The following is a 17,866-nucleotide window of genomic DNA, read 5'->3' as shown; positions in this document are numbered from 1 at the left end:
GGGCCAGAAAGGGGAGCTTGCGAGAGCGATGACGACGGGACCCGGCCCAGCGTGCCCCCACCACCATCCAAAGGCTAACCCCCAGACCTCAATTTCCACTGCTGGCCTAACGGACCCTCGGAGACACCTGGGAATGCGATCCTACAACAAGAAGCCCGCCCGCCCGTAAGTCTTGCCCTATTGGGTCCGATCCTAGAGCCTGTGTAGGAGTCCAGCCAAGAAGACCTTCCCTGCCCAAAGGTCACGCCCCTCAGTCAACAATGAGCGTTAAGTGTGGAAAAATGGCCTGCCCATGGCTGGGCGGTTCTGAGGCGGACACCTAAGGGAATAGGACCAATAAGTGTTACGCTTTTTGTTTCAGCCTCGCCCTCCTGGTCTCGCTCCCATCTAGCCTACAAGATTCTCCACGGTGGTTTTTCTCTATCCAGTAAAGTGGTTTTGTTTGTTGAAGTGCAGGGCCCTGTCTCACACAGAACGCTCTCAGGTTTGGGCCTACCGGACCGTGGCTATCCGCTTAGATCCCCCAGGGCAAGGCTACGTCCCCCTTAATCCCCTCAGATTAGGTCTGTGTCTCCCTCACTCCCCAGGCCAGGGTTCTGCCAGGGCTCTCCGAGGACAGAGCAAAGTGGAGAGTCCACAGATCCTGGATTGCACTCTTGTTGCCCACATCCTCAACAGAAATCCAAATGCTCGTTTTTAGGGTCTTTGCCACGTTCACTGCATGACCTCCAGGGGGCGCCACGCGCCCATAGCAGCCTTCCTCGCCTGGTCAGGCTTGATCACCTGGAGGTCTGTTCTGTCTGGACAGAGCTCAGGGGCCCAGAACGTGGTCTGGAGCCAACCTCAGTTTTCTTATCTGGAAAACAGGGTGGTTATGAGACTTCGATGAAATACTGAAGACGAAGCGTGCCATGCCTGGCACAAGGTGAATACTTACACCTAACATTATTATTATTATTATTATTATTATTATTAAATGTGAGTTTTGTCATCAAAGCAAGTCAAGAGCCAAGGTAGGGATAGGGGTGGCCCTTGGAGGATTTGGATGATATGCTAAATATATGGGCTTTTTTTTTTTTTGCCATCTGATATATATTATAAAAACTGTTACAGAAAATTTACAATGTATTTCATTGTGTATTCTATCCCTGCAAGAATAACTGTGGATGTGTGTTTAAAATTCCACACTCTTTGCAATTTAAAAAGGTCTTTTAATCCTTTATATTGTAGAATTTTATTTATTCATTTTATGTTTGCATAGATAATTCACACACCTGGTAAAAAAATTTTCAAAAACGACAAAAAGATAACTAGACTGAAAAACCTGCATTCTCCAACCTCTGTCCCCTACACCCCCCAGTTCCCCTCCCTGCACCCCCGCCCCTGTTCCCCTCCCAGAAGCCACCACTACAACCAGCTGTGTGTCTCCTCTCAGAACCAGTGTATGATTTTACAGGCAGATTTAGAACTCTGTCCTGTGCCAGGGAGTTCGTATTTTATGTGGTGAATGAGGGAACAGCATTTTAGTTGCTTAATAATTTATTAGGTACCTACTGTGTACCGCTGGGGTAAATCCAGTAGATACCCTTGAGATACAGTCCAGTGAAGAAGGCTGAGGAATCGGAATAGGAAAGGTCTTCAGGGTCTGTGGGAACCCAGAGGAAGAACTCATAATGAGTGGGGACAAGAGCCTCAGAGTTGGCTTTCCTGAAGCTGTAACCTGAAAGCTAAGAATTGAGGGTCCATCTGGACTTTGTCCAGAGAAGAAAATGTGTTCTAGGCTGAGGGAACAAGTCGCAAAGGCCAGATGTGGGGAGAGTGTAGCGGGGTCCGGGGTGGCTGGACTTTTCTGACAGCCACATGCTTTATTCGTTAACTCATTCATTTATGTTGAACCCACCTCAGGGCCTTTGCAAGAATATCCCTGCAATAATAATTGTGGATGTGTGTTTCAAATTCCATGCTGTTGTTCCTTCAGCCTGGAACATACTTTTCCCAGAGCTCCACATGACTTGATCCCTCACCTCCTTTAATTCTTTGCTCAAACGTCATCTCCTCCAAAAAGCCTGTCCTTGAGCACACTACTTAAAATTGCATTCCCCACCCCTGGCCCTTTTGACTCCCTCATCCTGCCCTATTTTTTCCCCATCAGTATTTCTAACATCCCATATAATTTCCCATTTTTTAATGCTTTTTGTCTGTCTCCTTCATTAGAGTGTAGAAATTTTGCTCCTGTGTGTTCTCTGCTGTAGTCCCAGCACCCAGTCTAGTGCTTGTAACACAGTAGGGGCTCAATACATGTTTCTTTTTTTCTTTTTCTTTTTCTTTTACTTGGACAAGGGGAACAGGACTTTATTGGGGAACAGTGTGTACTTCCAGGACTTTTTCCAAGTCAAGTTGTTGTCCTTTCAATCTTAGTTGTGGAGGGCACCATTCAGCTCCAGGTCCAGTTGCCGTTGCTAGTTGCAGGGGGCATAGCCCACCATCCCTTGGAGGGAGTCGAACCTGCAACCTTGTGGTTGAGAGGATGCGCTCCAACCAACTGAGCCACCTGGGAGCTCAGAGGCAGCTCAGCTCTAGGCCCTGTATCCAATCTTAGTTGTGGGGGATGGAGCCCACCATCCCTTGCAGGATTTGAGGAGTCCAACCAGCAAACCTTGTGGTTGAGAGCCCGCGCTCCGACCAATTGAGCCACCTTGCTGGCCCCAATACATGTTTCTTGAGTCATTTCCTTCTCTCATTGCTCTGTTGCAGGAGTATTACCAGAAGCAGAGAAAGCCCTCCTTTTGTCTTCTGGGTTTTAAAGTCTCTATCACCCTGAAGTCACGGACACATAAGGTACCCAAGAAACGATTATTTATCCAATGGTGCTGGAGTCACATAGACACAGGTTCAAATCCAGACGATGCTGTTAATTGGCTGTGTCTGTGGGCAAGTGGTTAGCTCTCAGAATTTGGTTTACGAATTGTTAAATGAGACACACACAAACCCTCCCATACTGAGCTGTGTAGTAGATAAGAGTTCTCTTTCCTTTCGTCCTCACTCCCCACCGTCCTTTTCCTCCCACAGAGGGAGCTTATAAACAGGAGGTAGATCACATCCCTTATCTGCTCAGAACTCTCCATACCTCCCATTTCATTTAGCGCAAAAGCCAGAGTCCTTACTACAGTCCACAAGTCCTGCAGCCCACCTGCCTCACCTCCTCCCACCTGTCACTCTGTGGTTTCTGCCATAGTAGACTTCTCACCAGACCTGTCAATCCCATGCCAGCCTCAGGGCCTTTGCACATGTCATTTCTTCTGCCTGGACCACTCCCTGACCTCCTTCAGGTCTTTGCTCAAATGTGACCTCTGGTGACCCTGGGTCTAAAATCACTGTTCTCTTGGTACCCCCATTTTCCTCATCGGCTTTCCTGGTGTCATTAGTTTCCAGAACTTTTACCACCTTCTAACAGATGACATGATGTTCTTATTTTCCTGACGCTTGTCTGTCTCCCTCACTGGAACATCAGTTCCTGGATGACAGTGTTCTTTGTTTCTTTCACTGCTGGCCCCCATTGCTAAGGGTCCCAATAAGTTCTCATACACAGTAATTGAACACATGGAATGTAGAGAAAGTACTTTGCACAGAGTTCCCCCTCTCCCAGCATATCGAGTATGAGCTTTAATGAAAGAGAGGTGATGACCGCAAGATCTGCACACTGCAAGGCTCAAAGGTTGACCATTTTGGCCCATGCCTAGATGAAGGTCAAAGGTTGATGTGTCCAGCCTACTCCTTAGATCAACTGCAGGTGACCTCTGTCCCCAGTGGCATGGGGCCAGCATCAGCCTTTGGGCCCACAGAGGATCTCTGCTGGCCACAGGCATGATAGCAATTTAGGGCACACACTTTAGAAGCTGGAAGGCCCCCAGCATCTAACCTTTCCTAGTCCCTCATCACTGTGCAAGTGTTTTCACAAAGGCCAGAGGTCAAGGTTGGAATATTCCGGGCAGCCCTCAGATAGGAGGAGCCCAGTGTGAGTGCAGGCTTGATGGGGGGTCTCTGACCTGTCTGAAGTGCTCCCTATCAACTGCCACAACATCTGCTGTGTGTTTGCAGCTCAGTTTGTGGGCAACTGCCAAGCAGGGGAGGAGGAGGAGTCTCCCAATGAGGCACCCCTCCCCCCAACCCCTGGGGATGGGCCTCATTTGCATAGCCGTTTCCATTCCCTTTTAGTTCCCTTTGGTTCAGCTGCATTGGGGGCTTGGAGCAAAAAAAGGCACAGAACCAGCCTTCCGGCCAGATCTTGGCAGAGATCCAGACCTTCCTCCTCAAGGCTTGAACCCCTGGGCAAGGCACATGGGTTTGCTGGGCCTCAGTTTCCTCCTCTGTAAAATGGGGCAAAAGTGCCCCTACCTCACATCGTTTGTGCTGGCTTAAGTCTTTGTGTCCTTAGATCACCCATTCCCTGCCCTGCCCCTGCCTCATGGATACAGGCTGACCCCTGCACAAAATATTTCCATTGTCCACTGGCTTCTGCACACACTGCACCAATGGTAGGCCAAGGGTAGATTGGAAGGCAGGAGGATAAGAGAAGCCAGGACATTTCTTCCCAACTGCTCCTGGTAGCATCTCCCATTGGACACAGCCTCCCTATGTGCTAATAATTTCTAAATTATTAAATCCCCTCCATTTGAGGTGCTTCTATTTTCCTGATGTAAGACAGCTGTGAGGGATTTTGTTTGTTTGTTTTTGTTTTAAGATACAATAAAGTCTTCTCTTTTCAGTGTATAGTTCTATAAGTTTCTGCAAACATATGTAGTTGCGTAACCACCACCACGATCCAGATATAAAATGGTTCCATCACCCAAAAATTCCCCCGTGCTCTTCTGTGGTCAAATCCTTCCCCAACCCCAGGCCCTGCCAACCACTGGTCTGTTCACCATCCCTGTAGTTTGGCCTTTTCTAGAACGCCATAGAAATGGAATCATGCACCATGTAGCCCTTTGTGTCTGGCTTCTTTCCCTCGTTATAATGCATTTGATATTCATCCGTGTTGTTATATATCACTAGTCCTTTCCTTTTGGAACTAGTGGTCCCAAATAGATTCCTGAGTGGTCTTCTGTGTAAGAATGGACTACAGTTTGTCTATTCATTCCCTGGTTGAGGCAGCCGCTATGAGCTTTTCATGAGTTGATATTTGCAAAGCTTTTAGACAATAACTGGCACGGTGTATATGTCAGCTGGTTCTATTATGCTGGGTCGGGGAACTTGCTGAGAACTGGGCCTCGGGTCTTCCCCTCTTCTCTAACTGTGCGTGTCTCTCTTGTCCGGAATAGAGAGCCCACCCTTCCCAGGATGGAAGGGCTAAGACCGCATCTGGTGCAGACGTGGCAGGGGATGGCCTCCACTGGGGGCCTCCCCAGCCCATCCCTGAAGCTGAAAGTGGGCCCCAAGCCCATGGACGGAGGAGACGAGGCGGCTGCAGCCCCACCGCCTGCCAAGATCAGCATCTGGAAAGCTTCTCTGCAGCTGGGGCCCCTTCCCCCAGTGCCGGAGTGATGATCAGAAAGTTGGGACCTGTCTCAGACACTTCTTTTTATGCAGTTTCTCCTGCCAAAAGCCAAGAGCCGTGGGGTGGGAGGAAAGTGGAGGCCCAGGGAGAATGAAGGGTAGGCCTGGGCCTCATTGATTTGGGGGAGTTCACAAAATTTGGGGTGGGGTAGGATCAGAGAGAGATCAGAGGGTTCCCCTCACCTGGATTATAGAGAATGTTCCACGTCTCACCAATGACCCATGTTGTCCTGAGTTGTGACCATCACCCTTCTATCCTGACCTGCTGGAGCAGGGAAGGGGGTCACTGCATCTGGACTGGGTTGAGGACGGGATGAGCAAGTTCAAATCCCCACACTACTGTGTGTCTCAGTTTCTTCATCTTTAACATAGATTGGTGAGAAAAGGCAAAACTGTGGAGACAGTAAGAAGATCGGGTTGCCAGGGATTCAGGGGGAGGGAGGGACGAATAGGTGGAGCACAGAGGATTTTTAGGGCAGTGAAACTACTCCGTTATGAGACTATAAAGGTGGATACATGTTATTCTACAGTTGTCCAAACGTGCAGAATGTACAACACCAAGAGTGAACTGCAATGACTCTGAACTTGGGGTGATGGTGATCTGTCAATGTAAGTTCATCAAGTATAACAAATGCACGTCTCTGATGTTGATAGTGGGGGAAGGCTACGCTTGTGTGAGGGAAGAGGGGATATGGGAGGGAAATCACTGTACTTTCTGCTTAGTTTTGCTGTGAACCTAAAGTTGTCCTAAAAATAAAGTCTATTTAAAACAATGGGATGATGATAATAACATTCCCCACCTCCTAGGGCTGTGAGGGTTCGTAGAGCCGCACCCCGTGCAGTGTGAGTCGCGTGAGCGTTAGCCATTATTGTCAGTAGCCCTATAATTAGTGAAGGCTAGTCCGAGCCTCTTCTGTCATCTCTTTCCTCTTCCTGGGAGCTCCCCAAGAGAAGGGCCCTGTTTCCTTCTTCTTCCACTGTTTTCTCGCTCAAGGGTCCCCCTAGAGCAGGGCCCAGCTTTCCCCTTGATGCCCCCAGACTATCAGGAAGTCTAGGCCTCTAGTATTTTCCAGTTCTCCAGCCCATTCCCTCAGCTGACCTGGCAGAGACTTCATGTTGCCCCAGAAGTGGAGGGGGAGGGGAGAAGAGGGGGGCGGAAGTTGCTTGTGGGTGTATCTGTGTCCCTGAGGACATCACCATGTCTAGGAGCCAGGGTACCCCTAACAGACTCCGGATATGTCTGTGGCCTTGACATCACCCCCACCCCCAGGTCTCTGGGGGGATGGCAAACTGCTGAGCCAGCCCAGGCAAGTTGGGGGGGGGCACTTCCTCCCCAGGCTTCAGGTCTCTACGGAAGGCTGAGATTTCCGCTCGATAGCAAGGAGAAGACCCAGTTTTTTCTGTGCCTGTGGGTTGAACACCTGGTCTCTAGAGGCTGCACAGGCAATACAGTTCACTTGGCAGAAGAGTCAGTGAGATTTTGCCAAGGTCCGAGTGGACCCCAAGAGCTCGCCTGGAACTGAATGGACACTGAAATCTGGCTCTGGAAAAGGAGCAAAGTGGCTGTCTGACTTTTCTTTTCTTATCTCTGCATCAAAGCCCTGCTGCCCTCTGTTAGAACTCTCTGGTTTCTTCAGTCTCCTCCATCAGACTATCAGCTTTGCATGGTAGAAACCAACAAGGCATCACGAGAGCCAGCACTGAGCATTATACGTTGTGCATTAGATGAATATATATGCTGCATACATATGTGTAGCATTAATCTGTTGGTTTTAATATACATTTCTTTATTAATAATGTAAAGATGTTTATTAATATAAATTTGTTAATATTGGTATGTTGAATAATAATGATATCTTTATTAACAATGTTATTGTTTTTTATATTATTGATATTACTGATTACTATTATTACAGAAACGATTTTACAACTAGAAGTCTGGTGATTTATTACCTTTTATTTCATTTTTCATGTCTTTGTAAATTTTTTGAATTGGCAATGTGAGCTAAAAATTTCAAAGTCCCCACCACAGTAACCCACGAAAAGTCTGGTGACTTCTCACCTGTTCCCCTGGCCCGCTAGTTCCCCTCCCTGAGGGTAACCACTGTGACTGGTGTCTCATGCCATCTCCCAGAGATGGCCTGTGAGTCCCCAGGCAAATGTGTGTGTATTTATACAGCCCTTATAAATACACCCAGAAGTGCAGACAAACAATGCAAACTGGTCTATATTGTGCTTTTTCCAATTTAACATGTTGAAGACAGTTTCACATTAGTACATACAAGACTACTCCATTTTAATTTTTTAATAGGCATAAAGGGATCCATTTTAATTCCCTTTTTCATCATTTTGCTTTTCAACACTATGAAGTATAATATATATTCAGAAGAGTACACCTACCTTCTCTCTTCTTTTTATTGGTTGCATTGTCTGGGTATCAAGCAGCCTTAAATTTTTGTTTGTTTAATTTCAGCTTTATTGAGGTATCATTGACATATAAAATTGTGTTATTTAAAGTGCACTTTGTGGTGATTCGATATACGTATACATTCTAAAAGATTCTTCCCAGTGAGTTAATTAACACATCCATCACCTCACATATTTATCTGTGGGGGTTTGTGTGTGAGAACATTTAAGTTCTACTCTCAGCAAATTTCAATTATATCATACAGTATTATAAACCATAGTCACCATGTTTCACATTAGATTCTCAGACCTTATCCATCTGATTGCTGAAAGCTTGTACCATTTTACCACCCTCTCCCTGTTTCCCCCACCTCAGCCCCTGGCAAACACTTTCCTGCTCTGTTTCTGTGAGTTTGATTTTCTTTTTTAGATTGCACATACAAGTGACACTATGCACTATTTGTCTTTCTCTGTGGCTTATTTCACTTAATAATGCCCTCAAGGTCCACCCATGTTTTCACAAATGACAGGATTTCCTTCTTTTTTAAGGCTGACTGGTATTCCATTATTATGTTTTTTGTATATATGGAAAAATATATATCACATCTTCTTTATCCATTCATCCATTAAGGAACACTTAGGTTGTTTCCATATCTTGTCTGTTATGAATAATGCCACAGTGAACATGGGGGTTACAGGTACCATTTTTTATCGGTTTGCTTTTTTGAAGTATAGTAATCATACAGAAGAGTGCACCTACCCTCTCCCTCCTTTTTATTGCACTGTCTGGGCATTGAGCAGGCCTAGTTTTAAATTTAATTTATTGTTGGAATATGGCACGTACGCACATGTTACAAAAGTCAAAAGGTACAAAGGATTCATAGAGTGAAAGCGGCCTCCATCCCATGCCCTTTCCCCTATCTATCTTTCAGTTCCTCTCCCAGGAAATTTACCAATTTCTTCTTCCTGCAATATTCTGGATATTCTGTCCACATCCAGTAGGACATTAGCTCTACCGCAGACAGGGTATTTTACCTGTTTTGTTCCCTGATGTGTCTCCAGCCTTTAGAACAGTGTCTGGCACGTAGCAGATACTTCATGTATTTGATAAATAAACATATAAGCGGATTATGTTTGTGTTTTCACAAATAGTTCCCTCCTCAAAGACTGAATGAGGGAAAGAGGGGGAAACTGAAGAACCCCATTGCAAATTGGTCCCAACTAGGAAGGCAGGGTGCAACCTGGGCCTGCAGGGCCACCGCAGAGAGGGCAGGACAGCCACTGGCAATGGCAGGATAGGATGTTGGGTGCGCCCAATCTTCTAGGAGAGGAGGCAGCACTTGAATTCTGGGATACTATCGAAGCAAAAACCAGTTCTGTCTTTGGGGCAGGGCCTGGCACATGGTTGGAACTTTGTTTTTTAAATGAACGCACTGTAGATGGTTAATGCCTATTTGCTGCGTTGACACATAGTAGATGCTTCATGGCTCCTTGTTGAGTAAATAAAGGGGATCCCGTGCTCTCCTCCAATTCTAGGGTCTCAGGGATGGGCCAAGACAGTGTCTGCTAGATATCTGGAGACAGCTGTTTCAGGTTCAGGCCACCTGGTCAGGAGCGACGTAAAGTCACGGGGCTGCGTGATGTCATGCGCCAGCCGGTTTCTCACGGGAGGCGGCTGGGAGGGGCAGGGCGGAAGGTGGGGGGGGTGGACAAAGGGACCCGAGAACCTCCCCCGCCGGCCCCCAAGCACGCCGGGGCAAGCAGGCCACATCTGGAATTCATTGCCGCTGCAGCCGGAAAGGGGAGGAGAGGAGGGCGGGGCGAGTGGGGGGCCGAGGCGGCGCCTCTCCCCGCCCCCCCGCCCCCCCGCGTACCGGGTCCTGAGCCCCGGGACGCAGCCGAGCCCGGCGGGCAGCCCCAGCCCTAGCCGCGGCCGTCCCGGGGGCGCAGACGCCAAAGCCCCTCTGGTCAGGGCAGGGACCCGGGCCAGCCAAACCAGGTGAGCGTGCGTGGCGAGTGGGAGACAGAAAGGGCGGGCCAGGTCCTCCGAGGTCCCCGTATCGGAGCTGGGGGGGCGCTGGCTGAGGGTCCGGGCACACCCGGGCGCGCAAGCGCTGCGGTGCTCCTGCTGCACTGAGGGAGTGGTCACCGTGCGCCCTCTCCACGACTCCAGGCGATCTTCACTTCCTCGGCCGGCCGCGAACCCCCAGACTGCGCTCCCCGCCTTCCCCAGCGGCAGGAAGTTGACGCCGGGGAGAAGGCGGAATCCGAGCGTTTTCGGCCGGAGACTGGGAGGCCGGACGGCGTGCCTGGGGTCCCGGGTTTGGGGAGTGTGTAGGCGGGGGTAGGGCGCCCCTCCTAGCTGACTCCAGTTGGACGTGGGCAAAAGGTGCCGCGCGCGAGGAGCCTCCAAGCCAAGGGGCGGGGCCCCGAAAAGGGCAGTCGCCCACTACCTGCCTGTCTGGGTCGCTGCCTCAGTTTCCTTGAGTAGTTCGTCTTCTTCAGTCCCCCCATGGGGGCGTGGCTTTGTTCTGGAAGGACCGGGAACAGGACTGCGTGGCTGCGGCGCCTCCTCTTTACTCTGGGGCCCGGGGATGGGGCGTGGGTGCCGACGTGCGTGGCACGGACCCCGCTGGGTCACGGACCCAGCGGAGCGTTGGGACGTCGCCCCCATCTCCGGCACGAGTTGACTCACCCGGGGATTTCCACCCCTTCCCCCCGACTTTATTCTAGTCAGGTGCTCCTGGGTACCCTGCTTGGCGCGCGTGGGGCATTCGCGGTGCAGCTGCGGCTGGGATCTCCCCCACCACATTTCCCAAATACTCTGGGAATATCCAGGCGGTGTCCTGGGTGGGACAGAGAGTAATCCCCCAACCCCGCTTGGAGATGTGGAGGTTCCTAGCTTGCGGCTGTCGCGGAGAGAGGAGGCGCCGGCTCAACTGTTTGGAGTGTGGATACGGGCCCAGCGGCCTGGAGTGTGGATACCGCGCATTCCACGGCCAGATAAGGAGACCGAGACTGTGCCCTGAGGGTGGGGGCGGGTTCTGTCTCCCGGATGCGCTGGGCTCCCCTGGTAGGGGGGCCTGCCATCAGACCAAGGGTGCCTCCAGCCTCCTTTGGGTTGATTGGGGCTGGGCTAAGTTTAGAAGCCACCTCCTTCGGAGGCCCACTGAGGCCTCATTCATTCATGTATGCATGCATGCATGCATTCATTCATTCATTCATCCATCCATACATCCATCCATTCATCCATCCCTTCATCCATCTCACATGTTTTCTGAGCACCTTCTGTATGCTCGGCATCATTCCAAAGGGTGAAAATGGAGCTGGTTGCTGGCCTCCAACACTTAGATTCTACTGTGGAAGCCAGACAGAAAACTAGAACTATTGTACAATGTAATTTTAAAAATTGCCAAGTGCTGTGAAGATAACAAATCAAGATGCTGTGATAGAAAGGGCATGGAGAAGGCAGCTATGGTAGACTGGTGATCAGAGCAAGTGACCTTAACACGTTGCTTACGGCGGGGTTTAAATCCCTCATGAAGATTCTCGTGATCTAGTGATCCGTAGGCAACGTGTTAAAACTTAAGCTTGAAAGATGAGGAGGCGGTCATTTAAGGATTTGGGGGAAGGGCATGTCAGGTAGAGGAACAACAGGGGCAAAGGCTCTGAGGTGTCCAGTGTGTTTGGAGTGGAGCGACCCTTGGGGAGAGCTGGAGGAGGCTAAGTGGGTAGGGCCGGGCCATTTGGGGCAGTGGGGAGCCATGGAAGAATTTGGAGCTGAAGAGTGACACATTGGAGCTTTAAAAAAGCACCCCCCCTGGCTGCTGTGTGGAGAAGGGCAGTGTACAGGGGGGCCTGAAGGGAAACCAATAGAAAGGGTGAGGGGCTACCTTAGGGCAAGTAGCATGGGATCAGTGTGTGACAAGTGGGAACCCTAGCCATAGCGCCTGCCTCAGTGGAGCTTGGGGGAGGAGCTCTTGGAAGCCACTGAGCTTCCTCCTGTCTTCCGCTCTCCTAATCTCCCCCTAAACAGTCTTGATCTGTCTCTTTTCCCTTCCCTCAAAACCCTGTCACTTGACCCTCTCTCTCCATTTCAGGCCTGACAATTCCTGGTTCTGAGTCCAGTGACCTCTACCAAGCCTTTAGGGAGGAGTCAGGACTGCCTTGGTGAAGGTGAACAGGAGACAGGCTCTGTGTGTAGCCAGGCCTGGGAGCCTGACACAGGGAGGGGAAGCAAGCAAGGCCTGCATTTGCCTGGGGGTGACTGCCAGCCCCAACCTTTAGGCCGGCTTCCTCTTTCTGGGGAGTACCAACCTGCCTCAAGCTCCCACTTTAGCAATGTCCTAGTGGAGAAGATGAGAGTGTGGGCCTGTTTTCCCTTCTCCAACTAGTAGAGCCACCCCTCCTTCTGAGGATGCCTTGACAGCCTCCTGGGCTGCAGAAAGTGAGGGTGCTTTGCCCCAGTCTTACTCCCCCAGGGAAGAGGACTCCCCCAGGGAAGGAGACAGACTTTTTGGTCCGTCCCTGGGGTTTGAAGGCTGAATCCATTTCTTATTTCTCCAGGAAGCAGCCATAAATCTTTTTCTTGGCCGCCAGACTAGAGAGGGTGGTGGCCCCTCATCAGGGAGGGAGGTGGTGGCGGCCATGGTACACGCCCTGGGCTTCTTGCCCCACTAACAAGGGTGCTTTCCAGGCCTGTGATGGTCCTTGATTCTCAATTTTAAACCTCAGGAGGGGCCCAGTAGGCCAGGGCAGCATGGGGGTGTTTGATCGGGTGTGAGGTCAGGCCGTGGTTCAAATTCTCCTCTGGGACATCCGCACAGTCTTAATTCTCCAGAAAAGAGCTCCAGAAGCCTAGACAGGAACAGATTAGCAGTACTAGCGTTAGAGCGCCTCCAAATGGGGCAATCAGACGCCAAAAATGGAAAGCTCAGGCCAATAGGCGAATTGCTCGATGCTCTGGGATTGAAAATGAGCCAATCAGGGTGCGGACTGTTTCTGGCCGGAGGCCTTTCTGGTACGGCCACGCCTGGGCCAAGCCAGCTCCCGGTGGCTGCAGCAGGCAGAGGGCATCAGGGCGCCCAAGGCCCTGTCTGTCCAGCAGGGGAACAAAAGGGGCCTCTGTGTGGTGATTTGGGCGGGGCGGCAGCCCTTGGGGATGCGCACAAGCCCTTCTCTGTTCCTTAACTAGGACGGATGCCCCTTCATCCAGGGGGAGCAGCTGCCTCCGTAAGGCCAGGGGACAGAGATGGCTGAGCGACCCCGGAAGCCCCCCATCACTCCCGGGCTCACTAGGAGCCGGCCTAACCAGCCTTTTCTGGAACGCTGCTCTTGGTGCACACATGGTCCTTGCAAGGCTGGTTTCCAGGAGCCTGGGGAGGTCTCTTCCCGTGGCTCCCCTCCCCCATTTAGCTAATGGCTGGAGCTTCCACCTAGCTCCCCTCCTGAAAAGCAGACACTGCACTAGCTCCTCTGAGAACACCCCCTCCAAGCTGGAGGGAGGCCATGATGTCGGCCTCTCATCCTCTCTGCCCACGCGCCTCTTCCCGCCCCCCCACACACGGCTCAATTTTCCTTGGGGGGGGGGTGACTCAGGCTTTAATGGAAACAAATACCGGCCCTCCTCCCTGCGGGGCTGCACACCCCCTCATAGCTCACATGATTTCAGCGCAGCTGCCCCATCCTCCCAGCCAGGACCTCCCAGACGGGTCTCCTGTGGCTCCCCCATCCCATCACCCCCTCCTAGCCTTCCCCACACCGGATGTGACTAGGGAGCAAGGACTCCACCCTGTTTGTTACAGGGGCCTCACATCTGGATTTCATCCTGGTTGGGGAGGGGGTGCCAGGGCCTGCCCACCCTGCTGGGACCCTCTGTCCAAGGGCAGGCCTAGATGGTGCTGATGAGAACAGGCTGTTGAGAATCTTGCCTGGCTCAGTCAACATCCCCTCCCAAAAGACTGGGTGGAGGTCACTAGTCCCGAGCAGTGTGTGGCAGTAAGAGGGGAGGTAATAATATTTATTGAGAGCTTGCTATGTGTTAAGGGTACCTCATCCATCATTCAACAGGATTCCCCATCACGCCTAGGAAGTGGGCTTTCTTCTCCCCATTGCACAGATGAGGACGTTAAAGCTGCATGTCAAATGACTTGACCAAGGTCCCACAGCATGTGAGAGGTGGAGTGAGGTTGAATCCTGGATTGCCTTCAAGGTCTAGGCCCGTGAAGATGATATGACCTCTAGGATGCTCAAACCTCAGGGCCACCGTGGTGTCTCCCCAAGACCTTATGTTGGGAGCACCCATGTCTTCAAGGCTTAGACCCAGCCTGAAATCTAGGGCAGTGGGTGGTAATGAGCTGGGGATGGTGCTATCAGCAATGAGCACCTTGCTGACCCAGGTTGGCAGGCAGCTTGCTGCCCAAGGCTCCAGTGTATTCAAGAAGAGGCAAGTCCACCAGTTTCTGCCCACAGCTCACTCTCTGGGTAGGTAGGCAAGGTTTCTAACGTCCACTTTGTATCCTTCATGCTATTTGGGGGAGCTTCTGAGAGACAGTGTAGCCTAGAGGTTAAGAGACTTTGGAGCGGATCTCTTTGGCTCTGCCACTTATTAGCTTTGAAATTTTGGGAAAGTGAATTGACTTCTCTGGGTTTCCCATCTATAAAGCAGAGATCATGATAATTCTGACTTCATGTGGCCGCTCGGTGAGGAGTGGTGGAGCTGGGACTTGAAACACAGCTGTCCAAAGTCAGAGCCCAGGCAGCAGCCACAGCACTGACGTATTTGTCTGTCTGTCTGTCTGTCTTTTCTCCCTGCAGATCTGACAGCCCCATGGCCCCCGCCGGCCACTGAGCCCCACCATGGGCAGCCTGTACTCGGAGTACCTAAACCCCACCAAGGTTCAAGAGCACTATAATTACACCAAGGAGGTGGTGACCACGGAGGACCCGCCCTCCCGCCAGGTGGCCTCAGCCCTCATCATCATCCTGTGCTGTGCCATCGTGCTGGAGAACCTGCTAGTGCTCATCGCGGTCGCCCGCAACAGCAAGTTCCACTCGGCCATGTACCTGTTCCTGGGCAACCTGGCGGCTTCAGACCTGCTGGCGGGTGTGGCCTTCATAGTCAATACCTCGCTCTCAGGCTCTATCACATTAACGCTGACACCTGTGCAGTGGTTCGCCCGTGAGGGCTCAGCCTTCATCACGCTCTCTGCCTCTGTCTTCAGCCTCCTGGCCATTGCCATTGAGCGGCATGTGGCCATTGCCAAGGTCAAGCTCTACGGCAGCGACAAGAGCTGCCGCATGCTGTTGCTCATCGCGGCCTCATGGCTCATCTCACTGACTCTTGGTGGCCTGCCCATCCTTGGCTGGAACTGCCTGGGCAACCTCGAGGCCTGCTCCACCGTTCTGCCCCTCTATGCGAAGCACTACGTGCTCTGTGTGGTAACCATCTTCTCCGTCATCCTATTGGCCATTGTAGCTCTGTATGTCCGCATTTACTGTGTGGTCCGCTCCAGTCAAGCTGATGTGGCTGTCCCGCAGACACTGGCCCTGCTCAAGACGGTCACCATTGTGTTAGGTGTCTTCATTGTGTGCTGGCTGCCTGCCTTTAGCATCCTCCTCCTGGACTATGCCTGTCCCGTGCGCTCCTGCCCGATCCTCTATAAGGCCCAGTACTTCTTTGCCTTCGCCACCCTCAATTCGCTGCTCAACCCTGTCATCTACACGTGGCGTAGCCGGGACCTGCGGCGGGAGGTACTGCGGCCACTGCAGTGCTGGCGGCGGGCAGCAGGGGTGCAGGGACGGCGGGGCGGGACCCCGGGCCGCCGTCTCCTGCCCCTACGCAGCTCTAGCTCACTGGAGAGGGGCACCCACATGCCCACGTCACCCACAATTCTGGAGGGCAACACAATGGTTTGAGGGACAAGTGGGCTGACAACCAGGCCATGGCAGAGGGCTCCGTAGAGAGGCGCTGGGTGACCTTGGACAGAGATGTGAGGCTCCCAAGCAAGTGGACCCACTCCACAGACCTGGGTGATACTGAAAATATTTCACACCTGGTATGGCCGGCTGAGGCACCGACCAGTCGGATGGCAGAGCTGCAGCCGGGTCCTGGAGGCCAGTGCAGTGACTTGTGTGACTCCTTCAGAACTGGATCATGGAAGGTCTGGGGAACATGGAAAGGGCCCGGGTGACAGCAGGCAGGCACTCAAGAGGAGCTCAGGGCAGGAGCAATTTACAACCTGGTACAAAGAATTTCATTTCACAACTGTCCACTCTGTGCCAAACTCCCCTCTTTGAATTTAACCTCCTTGCCACCTTTTCCTGGCAACCTCAGTCCACTTCCCTAGAACCGCTGCCCTAAGGGGCTGGAGGCCTCCTCCCTGACCATCCGGGCAGTCCCAGCTAATGGTTCCCTGGGCCCAAATCCACAGCTTCCCCAAATTTTACCAGCTGCCACTTTGGCTATTTCTTCCCTTTCCTCTTACTCCACAAGATACCAGGAAACCACGAGGTGAATGTGGGGTGGGGTGGGGCTGAATCCCGTTCTCAGACCTCATTGGCCAATTGCATTATTTGGGGTGCAGAGGAATCACCAAGGACTAGAAAAACCAGTCTGGGGCGCTGAGGAGGGCTCTGGGTCTCTTAGTGGCACAGGGTAGAACTTGAGAAAGTTCTGGGGGAACTGTTAGTCCAGGACGCTCCCACCCACCAAAAACAACCACCCCCAAGTTATACTCACCTCCAGCCCCAGCCAAGGTACCAGATCTCCTAAGGCAGGGCAGCCTTGGAGCCCACTGTGCCTCATTTCACGTTGAATTAAACGGAGCAGGTGGTGGGGGTGCCAAGGACATTTGTAGGGGTCTCTCCCCTAACCTGCCCCAGAAGGACTTGGCTAAATCCTGTGGATACGTGGTAAGGTCATTGCGGTACAAATGTATATTTATGTGTGTCTGTCAGTGTCCTTGTGTGTCTGAGTGTGCACATGTGTGGTGCCTGTGACCCCCTGCCTTTACCACTTTTCCCCAGAATGGGTGTTATTTTAAAATGTTTCATGTCTGTGTTGAAGCTGCCAAAGAGGGGTCCGGTCCCCCACAGACCCCTTAGTAATCGCTAGCTCATCTCCTCACTTGAGAGCTGGGCTGCAGCTCACCTCGTGGAAAGAAACCTCATGCGTCAAAATGATTTCTTGTGAATGCAAAGGCTGGGGGTGCTATCTGGGGGGCAAGTAGCCAGTTGGGGGCTTGTCTCCCCTCATTTGGCTCCCCAGATAACCCCCCTCCCATGACAGACCAGGCCCAGGCTAATAAATTGTTCAATTTCTCTGTCTGATTTCTCTTTTTGTTTTCTTTTCAGGCTTAAGGTGGCAGTTCCCCCATTAGTGCCCTATGACTGAGGGCAGATGGGACAGGGGAGGGTGGCCGCTGCCCAGGCAACTCACCCTTTACCAGCGTTCCCATTCTGTACCCCCCAGCTCTGCCCAGGCCAAGACTGTAGTGGCTTCTGAGAAAACGGGGTCAACGCTGGCCTTTCCCCAGGGCAGTTGTGGAAGGCCTCCCTGCTTTCCTTCAAAGAGAGCTGGTGAGTGGTGGGGACCTCCTCCTCCATCCCAAGTACATGTCCCTCCCCAGAAGCTGGAGAGATCTTGGGGAACACGGGTCCAGATGGCCCTCCAAAGCTCAGTATTCCCCAGAGGAATGGCTGACCTTCATCAAGCACTTTCCAGGCATGAAGATGTGACTCCTCAGGAGGTGAGAGTTACTATTACTCTCATGGAGATGTGGGTTCAGAGAAGTTAAGTGAGCTCCTCAGAGTGACACAGCCCTTTAGGACAGCACCTGTTTGGATTTGAACTCAGGTGTGCTGACTCAGGAACTTGCCAGCTGCACCACTGGGCCAGAGAAAGGAT

At 51.9% G+C, this 17,866-nt stretch overlaps 1 protein-coding gene and 1 pseudogene across 3 annotated transcripts; one reads left to right on the top strand and one right to left on the bottom strand.

Annotated features, from left to right (window-relative positions):
* The first annotated feature begins 23 nt into the window (after positions 1–23).
* On the top strand, positions 24–17,286 carry S1PR2 (sphingosine-1-phosphate receptor 2). 3 transcript variants are annotated; one of them, XR_002138465.3, is made up of 3 exons: positions 24–165; positions 2,755–2,838; positions 5,319–7,489. XR_002138465.3 is itself a non-coding variant. In XM_088792488.1 (2 exons), the coding sequence occupies exon 2, from the start codon at positions 14,818–14,820 to the stop codon at positions 15,874–15,876; it is 1,059 nt and encodes a 352-aa protein (XP_088648614.1). In that variant the 5' UTR covers positions 26–165; positions 14,776–14,817; the 3' UTR covers positions 15,877–17,286. The 3 variants fall into 3 exon arrangements, 2 of the variants coding, with proteins under 2 accessions (XP_088648614.1, XP_088648613.1); XM_088792488.1 differs by lacking the exons at positions 2,755–2,838; positions 5,319–7,489 and adding an exon at positions 14,776–17,286 and having other exon boundaries at positions 26–165; XM_088792487.1 differs by lacking the exons at positions 24–165; positions 2,755–2,838; positions 5,319–7,489 and adding exons at positions 9,623–9,958; positions 14,776–17,286.
* On the bottom strand, positions 8,340–10,633 carry LOC148755268 (uncharacterized; annotated as a pseudogene).
* Positions 17,287–17,866: the final 580 nt, after the last annotated feature.

This window comes from Rhinolophus sinicus, chromosome 15 (assembly GCF_057876585.1).
Source record: "Rhinolophus sinicus isolate RSI-liver-muscle chromosome 15, RSI-T2T, whole genome shotgun sequence".
Lineage (NCBI taxonomy): Eukaryota > Metazoa > Chordata > Mammalia > Chiroptera > Rhinolophidae > Rhinolophus > Rhinolophus sinicus.
Note: the sequence above shows the minus strand (reverse complement) of the source record. Positions and strands in the feature narration are given on the sequence as shown.

What these genes read in the sequence shown, in the direction of transcription:
- S1PR2 (XM_088792488.1), top strand. Translation starts at nt 14,818, where the DNA reads ATGGGCAGCCTGTACTCGGAGTACCTAAACCCCACCAAGGTTCAAGAG.